The 12,911-nt window shown below is 36.9% G+C and overlaps 1 protein-coding gene across 4 annotated transcripts in view; it reads left to right on the top strand.

The window, feature by feature from the left end:
• Positions 1–4,247, top strand: part of LOC147630145 (outer envelope pore protein 37, chloroplastic-like) — a 39,302-nt gene extending 35,055 nt beyond the window's left edge. The window contains exons 4-7 of one of the 4 annotated variants that reach the window (XM_086811772.1): positions 2,001–2,045; positions 2,269–2,357; positions 3,426–3,546; positions 3,665–4,247. In XM_086811772.1, coding sequence (XP_086667898.1) covers positions 2,001–2,045; positions 2,269–2,357; positions 3,426–3,546; positions 3,665–3,796 — 387 coding nt within the window. In that variant the 3' untranslated portion in view covers positions 3,797–4,247. Of the gene's footprint in view, positions 1–2,000; positions 2,046–2,268; positions 2,364–3,425; positions 3,547–3,664 lie in introns of all 4 variants that reach the window. The other 3 variants (XM_086811771.1, XM_086811775.1, XM_086811774.1) reach the window with 3 other exon arrangements.
• Positions 4,248–12,911: the final 8,664 nt, after the last annotated feature.

Raw genomic sequence — 12,911 nt, 5'->3', positions numbered from 1 at the left:
CATGGACATGATTATCTTTCCTAGCAATTATATGGGCAGATTTAGAGATAGATTTGGACCCGATTTTGAGGCCCTACACTAGCCCAAAAGTGTTCGGAACATGTATCCATGAATGGGACACCTCTTGGGCACAATTTGGAGGCCTTTTGCTCTGGGGGAAGCAGGAAAACAAAAGAAAAACCTCTAAGGTAAAATGGAGTGTCTGTTGTCTACCAAAACATGCTGGTGGCTTGGGTTTGCTTGGATATCAGAGGCATAGTCAATTGGTTGGGTGCCGAGTGGGTAGTTAGAGCTATTCACAACCAAACAGAAGCTTGGTCTTATCTGATTCTAATTCTATACAACACTAGAAGAATCAGTCTCAAAAGGTGTAAAAAACAGAAAGGAATCCCCATGTGGTTTGTTCGTCTGTGGAAGGCTTGGAAGCACATAAACCCCTCCTTATTAGTTGGGAAGTACGCAAGGGAAGATTTGGAGGGGTTGCTTGTGATTCCATTTGGATTTCAGCTTGCAATCCTATTGACAATGGAGATTGGAATTGGGCCTTCCTCAGTTGGGAAGTATGTAAAGAAGATTTGGAGGGGTTGCTTGTGATTCCATTTGAATTTTAGCTTGCAATCCTATTGACGATGTATATTGGAATTGGGCCCTCCTTAGTTGGGAAGTATGTGAGGGAAGAGTTGGGAGGGGTTGCTTGTGATTCCGTTTGGAATTCAGCTTGCAATCCTAGTGACAATGTAGATTATAATTGGGTCTTCTCCCTTTATAAAAAGGTTGTCCTGGCTTGGGTGATCTTTGGAATTTTGATCTCTGTTGTTGGAAGTCATGGGACCAAATCTAAGAAGAATACCAGCTGAAAAACATTGATAGACACATTCTCTGCTTTAGGATGGATAGTTGAAGAGAAGGGAGGGAGCTTGCCATTTAGAACAGAGACTGAATGGTGTAAAGAATGGAGGTGGGGTGACGCTTTCCAACCTTCCAAGACCACTGAACCATAGATAGGGTGTCTCAATGGACAAACATCTTCTAAAAACTCTGGGAATATAATTTAAGTCGTAAGCTCAAGAGCTTTAAATGGTTACTTATTCACCAAGGTCTTTGGGTGAGAATGTATGCTAAACATTGGTCCATCACGTCCATCACTTCCCTTGTGTGTCCTTTATTCAAGCGTACTTATCTTTCGTTTGTTCTGGCAATGCCCTTTAGCTAGACAATTTTGAGGCGGATCATTAGTCTTTCAATTGGTGGGTCAAAACACCGATAGGAAATGACTTTGATTACCAATATAATTGCCTGCTGTGTTCAAATCTCCAATTGCTTAGGAATGCATTGTGGAAAGAGAATATGGATTAGCCAGGGTTTATATAGACTTCCCATGTCCATTTACATCAAAATTCACTAAGATTTATAATTCATTTTTGTCAGCAGGTATCTAGATCCCTTGGCAGAACTTGGGGAACCCTAATCTCGAAGACATCAATGTTATGAGTGCTGTTTGGTCAGAGAGGGGATGGTTAGAGAAGGTTCAGGTGCTGTCCAAGATTAATTGGTGAAGAAATTATGAAGTCCAAAGATTATAATTTGGAGGTGATTGAACGCTCTGGGCCTGAAGAGTGCCAACAAGCTTTTAATGTTCATTCCATACCTGCTAACATGGCAGGTCTGATGCAGAACTCTCTGCATGATGGAGACCTCTTCAGATAGTTGAGCAGGATGGTACATGGAGCTAGAGGAGAAGTTGCGAATTTGCGTGCCATTAGACGTACATGGTTCCAGCATAGGTTTTTTGAAAGTGCGCGATTGGTTTTGTGCTTTATGGTTAATGTGTCAGATTGGAGCAATAAACTAGACTTTGCAGAATCTGTACTCAAGATTATCTTTAGGCGCTGTTTTATGCTTAACGATTATGAACGGCATGAGAATGCTGAGATGGTAGTTCAGTCCATGATTACTTTTGGGGCCAACTTTGATTATTGACAATCTTTTGTACTTTTCAGTTGTGTTTGGTCTATTGGCACTTACTACAGTGCCTCGTGGTTGGGGTAATTATCTATGACATTTTGTATAAGCTTTTGTAAAGGCCATGAGCCTCTGGATTTTCGGTTAATACAATGATGTCTTTAAGTTACTTACGTTAGTTTTTGTGTGTGGATTGTGATGTGGAGGATAATAAAAACCATTGCACAAATGGCAAGAGAAAAGTGGTCAAGATGTGTTTTTGTTGTTTAATGGCTGGTTGTCTTATCCACGTTATTGTGCTTTCAGGATGCAGAGATGACTATTGCACCAACAATAACAGTGCCATCAAAATCGCTTGCTCTTGCTTTCAAACGTCAGTTCAATCCGGCCAATAAGTTGAGGTTATCACCATTTCTATATTAGTTCTTCAAGAATCTATGCAGACTGGTCAATCTGATTAAAAGATTGGATTTCTGTGTGGGGTGTTCTAAATAATGGTATATTTATGTGGCAAGGAGGCTTTATACTGTGAAAAGGTGTGCTTGAGAGGGATGGAACTTATACCAGCCCAAGAGCTCTAATGCCACAATGAACCCTCTTTCTAGAGGCTCTGCTCTGGATTTTTGGTTTACTTTTAACCCCTTACAAAAGAGTGCACAGACTCTTAGGACCATATAATATATGAATAGTGCATGTACTACTAAGGTTACATACCTAGTACTAATCTTTAGGATTAGTGGTCTAATCTAGCAGGGTTGGGAGAGCCCTAGGATTAGAGGAAGCATGTTGATACAGTTAATAATACCAAGTATACTGGCTATTTATCATTGAACAGTTATTTATAGCCACTATATAAGTGAGACTTGGGTTGTTATTGTTCACAGAGACTCTGAGGTCTGTGATGGACCAAGATTACCGTCAAGAACATGATTGGATTCGACAGATCATGGACGGCCATGCTGAAGGCCTCAGCAGGCAGGCGTTGGTGGTATGCCAGTGCTGATTGGCATGGTTTGTGGGATTGGACCCTTAGCCTCTGGGTCAGGGGAGGTTTGCAGATGTGAACCTACGGTTGGTTGGTGAGCTAGCTTGCACGCCTCTTAACTAATCACTCGTGTTTTGCGATTAGGAGATCCGTGGGGTTGTAACAACTAAAGCCTTCAACACGAGTCCTAAGAGGTTTGATACCAAAGTATTCTCTCTATTGAGGCTCTGCTCTAGCTAGTCGTGTTTTCCATAGATTCTTAGGGTGGAGTCCATATTATTAGGGTGCAGTCCATGTTACAGTCCACTCCCAGCAATAGATGGCCATAACACAAACTAGCTATGTAATTGACCCTATACCAGGCCATACTACTAGTCATTTTGTACTAAAAAGTTTCATGTACTGGTATCTAAGAGCATGTGTTGTTCAGATCAGCAAAAGCTTTGATGTAATCATTGGCGTTTTAACACTCTTGCAGCTACTTGTACAATTTTGATTCGGCTTCTTGGAGTGCCATCTACAAGCATAAGCCAAGTGATAATTTCAAAATTAAAGCTGGCTATGATTCAGATGTTCAAATTGCTTGGGCATCAGCATGGGTACGGTTATCTATTTCAAATTTTCAAATCTTAGACAAATAAGAAGTTTTTCAGTTTTTTTTTGGTAAAGATATCAGACTTCCCGTGGCCCACCAAGGTCGGTTTCTGTTCAATATAGGTTGGCAAAGAAGATTCTGGTGCCAAGAAGGCTCCCAGAAAGTGTAAGGTTCAAATCATGCTGCAAGTACCGCAGGATAATGTCAAGGCCTCCATCCTTTTATTTAAGGTGAAGAAGCGATGGGATTTATGATCATATATGGTCAGGTAGTATGCATAAATTTTCCATGCTCACAGGCTAATTCCCAACCCCAAAACTGTACGAGTCATTTTTCCACATTATATCAATGACTCAAATATGTTGTAAACTCTATCCCTGGTCCTTCATGAGAAGGAAATTTTGGCAAGGTATATAAAAGCCTTAAGAAGAGACATTAATAAGTGTGGTTAGCTTCATTCATGGCATAAAATCATGCCGAGCATGGAGAAGCCTTTGTGAGTGGGAATCCGGTGAATTCAAGGCTGTATTCTCCTTCTCAAGTTCAGTTTCTCCGAACAAAGCATGGTATGTGGGCAAGGAAGCACAAAATTGAGACACCTTTGTTTGAGTCTGAAGTGCATTCTGTAGGACTTCATTTCTTTGCTTCAACCACTGGTAATTATAAAATGCTTAAAAGAGTACAAGAAAAAATATTTTCCAAAAACTTGCACGGCTCATACAAAGTTGAATGATGGACCTTCCTAATATTTGTGATAGACAAGCTTATGATCTCATTGGGTCTACAAAGAGGGAAAGTGTACATGCTTAGGGATAGACAAGCTTATGATCTCGTTGGGTCTACAAAAAGGGAAAGTGTACATACTTAGGTCACCTTGCTACCTAACATGTCGTGGAGCATGGCTCACACAAAGATGGTTCAATGATGGGCCTTCCTAACGTTTGTGATAGACAGGTATATGATCACACTAAGTCTACAAAGAGTGAAAGTGTAGGTCACCTTGCTACCTAGCATGCCACATTGTCTCTGCTATTTTCTCTCGAAACAAACACAAGGCGAGAACAACCACAAAGGGAAGTATGTAGATAGGTACATGGCCAAGATGTTATCCTAGGAGGACCATTGTATATTTTTTTGTTAAACATAGATGTAGCAGTGGAGTGCTATGGGTTCTTAGGAGGAGAAAAAAAATTTGTCATGTGGTCGAGTTCATACATCAAACATGAGTGTAAATAAGGTTGATTGTATGAAGTGGATCTCACCAAAGGTGCATTCTTGAATGTAATTTCATAATATTGGTTTTATCTATTAATCCAAAATTAGTGTGGACTTGAATCTACTTGCTTAATAACTATCTATCCATTTTGTGGTTGGAGACAAGCCAACAAACTAGTCGAGGAACAACTAACAAATTGGTCGAACTTTGGACAAGCTCTTAGGGTTTAATGTAGTGGAACGTTATAACCATCAAACAAAAAAGTGTGCAAGTTATGGTGATCATTGATGCGGTAGATGAACTATATATGTGAGATTCAAGGGAGAGTACCATTAAATAAAAATTGGTCAACAGACCTTTGAAAAGCTTAGTCCATGCTATGTGAAGAAACTGAAGGTCAAGGATGCATGTTGTTGTAAACAACACACTAGTTTTTACTTGGTTTGCCATGTTGATCTAGACAAGGTCTTATGGGCATGTGAGCATGCATGGAAACCAATGTCCATGTATCAGAGACTATAGTCATGTTGTAGTTTGCATATTACCCATTCTTTTTGCATTGCTAAAACATGTGATTTTGAAAGCATGCACTTTGTGTGAAAGTTATCTTGTGTCCAATGGGAGACTCATCTTGGCACATGCATACAAAAGGTGAGGATTCTATTGGGAAAGAAATAAACATGGTTCTTGCAAATGAAAGTTCTTTCTTTGATATCTAGACTACTTTGGAGAACTCAGAAACTTTTGAGAAAGACTTGAAGTGGAAGTTCTTGTTAACATACAAAAGTAGACATCTACAAGATCAGTTGGTAGACTACCTTTCAATGTTCATCATTTACTATTTTGTAAATCAATGGCAAGATTATAAATTTTAGAAGTATTTAGGATATTTTCCTTGATTTTGGGGGGAATTATAGCAAAGTGAAATATTGAGTGCTCACTCATATAAATCATAGATCATAATATTTGTACACCTCAATTATAGCCAGTTGCATGACTCCATGGTAGGTACTAGGTCGAAACTTGAAAAGCACACTTCTACATTTCATATATGATTGAGAACTTGACACACATCATTTGTGCAATATTCTTTCTAAGAACATGAGAAATGGTTCCACAATGAATAAGATGATTGTATGAATAATGGAGAAACATCGTCAGTGCTTAGAGGGTGCATCCTTCAAATCCAAAGCATCATGTGATTTTCTACTTTGTGGCAATATTCGATTCTTTGACAATATTAATCATAATGATGACACAAGAGATGTTGTGGAATGTCCATGATGCAATAGCATGGCTAACCACCAACCACTTCACACAAACTCGATATACCAAATGTAAAAAGCTTTGAAAAGATTAGTATAACATAGAGTGTTTCATGAGATCAAGATAAAGTACAGACGTATTACAAGTTTGATTTTGGGTAAAATTTAAGGCACAAGGAGGTTGTAAAGCATGTGAGGATTTTTAGATAGAGCATGCACAATGAAAACAAGAGTGAAATGTTTGTAATATATGCATTACCCATGGGGATCACAACACAAGTATGGATTCTAGTTAAGTTTGAGTGGAAAATCTATTTTCTAACACTTTAAGAGATTGTTCTCATGCATATGTCTACTCGACCAAAAGATCCTCTATATTTCACTATTTGAAGTGTGTTATAGAGCCTTCTTCCTTCTAGTTGGCTAGCTAAATGAGCTTAGCACCCATCATGAACTTTAATCATTAACATTAAAGTATTTTATTCCAAGCTTGTCTTTACTTTCCCTCCAAGCATCCCTTGGGCTGTATTTAATTGTGTTTTTATTTCTATTGAACCTTAACATGGATCATGACCAAGCTTGAATCTCTCCCTCTCTAACCACCTTGAGCTATGCTTATCAAGCTTGCTAAGCTTAATGGGTGGTTTTATTGAGCTTTTATGTCATGTTACATTGCCTTTGGGGTAATATGATGACTTTGGAGTCTGTGATATTGAGTGAACATGAAGCCTTATGATGGCTAAACTGGCTTTCTCCTCTCCTTATAACTTGAGATCTAGTAACTTGTACCTATTTTTCATGATAATTGACCCCTAAGTACTTAATACTTTGGACATGGTGTCATTTAGACATAATATTTAAACATTATGAGTGCTTAAAACACCTTTTTGAGAACTACTTGTTTATAATGCCACTTGATTTCCTAGCTACAATTGGTATTTATGTTCAATTCCTCTTTGCGTCTACTTAGTGTTTCCTTGAGATCTTCACCTCCTTAATTTGTGTTTTTTTAATCCACCTTTCAAGTTGCAGTTTGAAGCTATAAGAACCCTTGCACTACACCTTGGTCATCTTGTTGTTTCATCAGAGTATTTCATGATATATTTCTATTTGGATCTTGGTTCGCACTTGGATTCTTCCCTTTGCAAAGAACTCCATGCCTTACCATTCTATGCTCTCTTTTGCAATAATGCAAAAGAAACAAGACCACTAAGTTTGGAGAGATTTGAACCCAAGTCCATAGCCTAGACTCGATATCTAGCAAGACTTGATTATGCCCCGACTTAGAAGAGACTTCCATGTCTTTATTATGATGTTTAATGTCTAAGTCAGCAATCTTGTGAGGTTGGTTCTTGGTTTGTCAGGGGTACTTACTTCCATTACATTGGTAGAAGTCAAGGCCTCAGTTTCCCCATTGGGCTTATAGACTTTGGATATATCCTTACGTGCTTCTCTTTGCCTTACACCACCCTAGGCATCCACATTTGCCGGTATGGATATTATATAGTTCACAGTAATGGCATTCGGATTGATAAGAACGCCCATACTATCGTAATCGATTGATGCAGGATATCTTGAGAGAGCAACTGGATGATTTTGTTTTGGTCATCTTTGATGATATTCTTGTTTACTCCAAGAATGGTATTAATCATGAGAAGCATGTGCATAAAGTCTTGGAGACTCTACTACGCCCCTTCTACCTTTAATCAATTGATGCAGGAAATCTTGAGAGAGAAACTCGATGATTTTGTTTTGGTTATCTTTGATGATATTCTTGTTTACTCCAAGAATGCTATTAATCATGAGAATGCCCTTACTACCTTTAATCGATTGATGCAGGAAATCTTGAGAGAGCATCTAGATGATTTTGTTTTGGTCATCTTTGATGATATTCTTATTTACTCCAAGAATGCTATTAATCATGAGAAGCGTGTGCATAAAGTCTTGTAGACACCTAGAAAGTAGAAGATTTTTGCTAAGAAGATAAGTGTACCTTCTTTATCGACCAGATTGAATATTTAGGATTTCTAGTGTAAAAAGATGGTTTATCAATTGATCCGACAAAGGTGCAAGCTATCATCAATTGGCCTAAACCAAACACGATAAAAGAAATCAGAGGATTCCTAGGATTGATAGGGTGATATTAGATTTTTATTCCCTGATATGCCAATGTAGCTTCTCCAACAACGGTGATAGCACTTCTTAAGAATGATATGTAGTTTCGTTGGTCTATGGTGTGCCAAAGTGATTTTTATAAGCTGAAGGTCACCTTGGCTTGTGCTAAAATTGACAAAGTTTAGCCCTTCAAAGTTATTATCGATGCTAGTGAATTTGCTATTGGAGAAATCCTAATGAAGGAAGGACACATCTCATAGCAACTCAAGATCGAGGAGATACTATTAATGAGGCCAGAGCGGGAGAGTAAACAAGGTAATCGAAGATATCCTTCAAGCATTTTATGGAGGAGAGCCCAAAAGATGGATGAACTATCTTTATTTGATAGAGTTTGCCTATAATGCATCTCATCATCAAAGCATAGAAATGAGTCAATTCAAGGCACTTTATAGACAAGATGTGTGAAAACTTTGAATTGGTATGACCCTTTGACCAAAGTAAATATTACACAAAATGGATTGTCATATGATATCAATAAAGAAAGATATCAAAATTGCTCAGGAAAAACAAAAGCAATATGCTATATGAGGCATACTTCTAGAGAGTTTAAAGGTGATATGGTTTTTCTTCAAGTATAACCCAAGAGGAGTTCACTTCTTTCCTTGGGAAAGTACAAGAAGATGTAAGTGAGATATTGTGCACCTTAATTAAAAGGAAAATTGGAGATCAAGCTTATGAGCTTTTGCTTCCTCCATACTTAAGGATCCACAATGTATTTCATGTGATAGGAAAATAATGAAGATATATTACTTAAGAGATTATCTCGAATTTGCGAGTTGAGCAAATTGTTCGTGATGTGCACAAAATTACTGGGAATTTTGTAGATTGATTCTTGCAAATTAATGTGTGTAAGATTTGCATATGGTGTGTATGTGCACATGGTGTGTATGTGCACATGTATGGATAAATGCACTTACAAGAAATGTGCAAGATTTGCATATGGTGTGTATGTGCACATGTGCATGTGTGTACATGTATGAATGAATGCATTTACCATGGCCATAGAAATGTGGGACCATGGTAATTTTTAATAAGGATTATGAAATTGAGAACGTGGAAGCAATTAAGAATTAATAGTCCCATATGATACCTACATGTACCCATAGTGTATTAATCTAGGACTAATGATTATTAATAATATGGACATTAAGAATGGGTTAAAAATATTTAAATTGTCAAGGAGAAGTTAAATGGATGTAATCCTTTGGAAGAAACTATTGTAAATTTATTTAATGAACCTTGTGCATTCTCTCTAAGGGTCATATTTTAAATGATAAAAAATGGTAAGATAAAAGGGATGATATCAAGCATGGAACTGTGATTAATTGAGTGGAGTTGTGAACTAGTTAAACTCAACTTCATTCACCTAGCTAAGTGGAGGATTATGGGCTAACGTGACACTTGGAAATTTAGTTGGTGCATAGCTTGGGCCTCCAAACAAGCATAAATACACTCCTCCCCTCTCATTTTCTCCACGCCTCATTCTAGTGAGATTAGGGGTGAATTTTGATTCTATTTTGCTTAGTTACGTTGCAATACTTGCAAGGTATTAGTGCCATTAGCGTAGTATTTTGTGCTAGTCTATGTCATAATTTGGTTGCTTTGGGCTCCCTTTCCAAGGAAGAAAAACTCATGGGTTTTCAAGCTTGTGAGAAGGGGTACACATCATCTTCTTACATGCCCTAGTCAACATATTTAATCTTACATAAAAGTTGATTATCATTCCCTAAGCTCAAATTTAAAATTTTAAAGTACAATTTGTACTTTTCTCCTTTTTAAATTGAAATAGTTAAAATTTAATTTTTTTTATAGTATTTAAATTCTTTTTTGCCTTAATTTACCCTTTGTTTGGATGTTAAGGGTAGAAAAGTCTAGGTTCATTTGTTTAGATTAATCTAGTCTAAGGAAAATTCTCAAAGAATTTAAAGTCTGGATATTATTAAATCAAGATTAAGGAGTAGGATATTCCCAAGATGACTTTTAATAATCGTCTCGGTATGGACATTATGAGTTCACAGTAATCGAATTGATGAACACCCCTACTACTTTAATTGATTGATGCAAGAAATCTTCAGAGAGCATATTGATGATTTTATATTGGTTCTTTGATACTATTCTGGTTTATTCCAAGAATGCTGCTAATGCACGTGTGTTGATTTTAGGTGGATAAGTAGGCCTTAGTTCAATTAAATTTGAGTTAATGGGATGATTATAATCTTAATTTAACATTAGGATAAATAATTTTAGAGAAAGAAGAATCCCTCAAGTAGAATTCTAAAGAAAGAAGAAAGGAACTCAGAAAAAGAAAATAAAAAGACTCCTTTGAGTAAGTAGAATTAAGACTAAGGTCAAGGTTAGATTGAGGATTAGCTCAAAGAATTATGGTTGATCTCTAAAATTTCTAGGATTAAGTCCGAAAAAGGAAGAAAGCCCTAGTCATCCCCTTAAACGCTTAAAGTTGAGGATTAGCTCAAAGAATTATGGTTGATCTCTAAAATTTCTAGGATTAAGTCCGAAAAAGAAAGAAAGCCCTAGTCATCCCCTTAAACGCTTAAAGTTGAGAATATTCTAATAATCGAGAAAAAGGGTGATGATCTCTAAAATTTCTAGGATTCAATCCAAAAAGGAAACCTTTCTAGGGAAAGAAAGCCCTAGACATCCCCTTAAACTCTTAAAGTTGAGAACATTCGAATTGAGGAAAACGTATATCCCTAAAGCAAGTGTGAGTTGCCTTGAAAACGGCTAGAGTGAGAGTCTTTTGTTTAAAAATAGGACCTACACAGGTAAATATTGTTATGTCAAATTGAAGAAGAGCCATTCCTTGAGAAACATGAAAAGGAACTCTCAAAGAGAGGTAATCCTTAAGAAGCATAAAAAGGAACTCTTAAAGAGAATCTCCCCAAAGAGTGACTAAATAATTCTTGATATGCGAGAGGAGATTAAGATAGCCATCTTTGTATAAGGAAGACCTTAGACAAAGATTGGCTAAGATTTGAAAAATCTTGAGAAGAGAAGACTTTGAGAAGATCTTATCAGGATTTGTTATGGTTGGAGGAATTCGACTTATTTAAAGCTTCGACTGGAGAGTTGTGACATTTCATCAAGCTTGGGATGTTTACTTTGCTTTAAAATAAGAATGTGATGTGTTTTTGATAGTGCTTATTGTCTGAAATACTGTATTCATGTATAGCATATATTTGTTTGTAGCCTATGAAGGTACCACACAGGTTTACTCTACTTTGGAATAAGAATGTGATGCATTTTCGTTCTTATTGTTTGAAATAATGTAATATATAGCATATGTTTGTGTGTAGCTTGTGAAGGTATGACATAGGTTTATGGATTTTACCATGTTTGAAATACTATATTCATGTATAGCAGATGTTTGTGTGTAGCCTGTGAAGGTACCACACATGCTTATGGATTACCATGTGGGTGTTATCCGAGAGGTGCATCACACTAAAGCAGTGATCTAAGACCTTGGCCCCTCTCAGGTAAACGTGGGTGTGCTTCTAGCATGATTGGTGTGAGGATAAGAAGCAGCTCTATAGTAAAACAAGCAGGGTAGTGCCTGCTGAATGACTAAGTATGCATACTACTCTGGTACCTGACATCGTAGGGCTCTTGATCTTGGTACAATGAGTGTTCATACTTCTGGGATAGGTGATAAACTTAGGTGCTATATTCCTTAGTATAGGATATCAAAAGCTAGCCAAGCAATTGATTGACTGTATTATGGCATGTCTATTTGGATGTGTTGTCACTCTATAAGTGCTAAGCTTGGTCATTAGATGACCTTTCATTGATGTATTCAAATAAAACTTATTGAAATAAAATATATATTATTTGGTTTCCTGTTTGAATCTTGTCTTCTATTTTGAGCAATGTTGTGTAAAAATAAAAAATGCAATATGGCCCAAAACTTGTCTTCTTCCTTTGGAAGCATAAGTAATCCGAGTTGCTTTTTTGAGCATCTATCCCCAGTGATTGTGAATTTTTATCTCAACTGTCAAGAATTTTATTTTGGACAGACTTATCAATCTTTATTTATGTGGCATCATCAATGATATGAAGATGAGGAAAAGTTTATTGTAATAATAGACATAGATTATCTTCTATTCTATGCCTCAAATCTAAGCTTGGCCATGATTATGGATAGTCCAGATTTCGTAAAGGATACAAAATTTGGAGTAGAATCCTTTTCACCCTCGATGAGTATTTAGTAAGGCTAAATCATTTGAGTATAGATCTTCCTCATAGAAAGTCAAGATTTTGTAAAGGATATAGAATTTGTAGTAGAAGTATTTTCACCCTCGATGAGTATTTAGCCGATCTAAATCATTTGAGTATATATCTTCCTCACAAAAAGTTTGTAATTTCTAGTATTGTCGTTTTTAGCTTTTTTGATCCTAGGATTGACAATTTTCCCTAGCCATGTATTAATCTTTTTGAAGAAATAAAAGGCATCTTTTCTTATTAAAAGTTATTATTACTAAATATTTGAATCATGGAGAGTATTTTATTTTAGAAAAAGCATAAGGTATGGGCGTTAAGCTTAAAGTATTGTACCCAAAGTAGAGCCCCCTAAGGACACACTCCACAGATCGCTTCCGAGGTGAAGGTAACTATCGTGAGGTAGTCTTTAGCTAGATTGAATGTATGGGGGCACATATTTTGATATTAGAAGGGTACAATGATAGGAGTAAGATGGCT

The sequence above is a fragment of the Cibotium barometz genome, chromosome 17 (genome assembly GCF_041138505.1).
Source record: "Cibotium barometz isolate CiBa-2024 chromosome 17, ASM4113850v1, whole genome shotgun sequence".
NCBI classification, from domain to species: domain Eukaryota; kingdom Viridiplantae; phylum Streptophyta; class Polypodiopsida; order Cyatheales; family Cibotiaceae; genus Cibotium; species Cibotium barometz.
The sequence above is the reverse complement of the archived record's forward strand: the minus strand, read 5'-3'. Positions and strand labels throughout refer to the sequence as shown.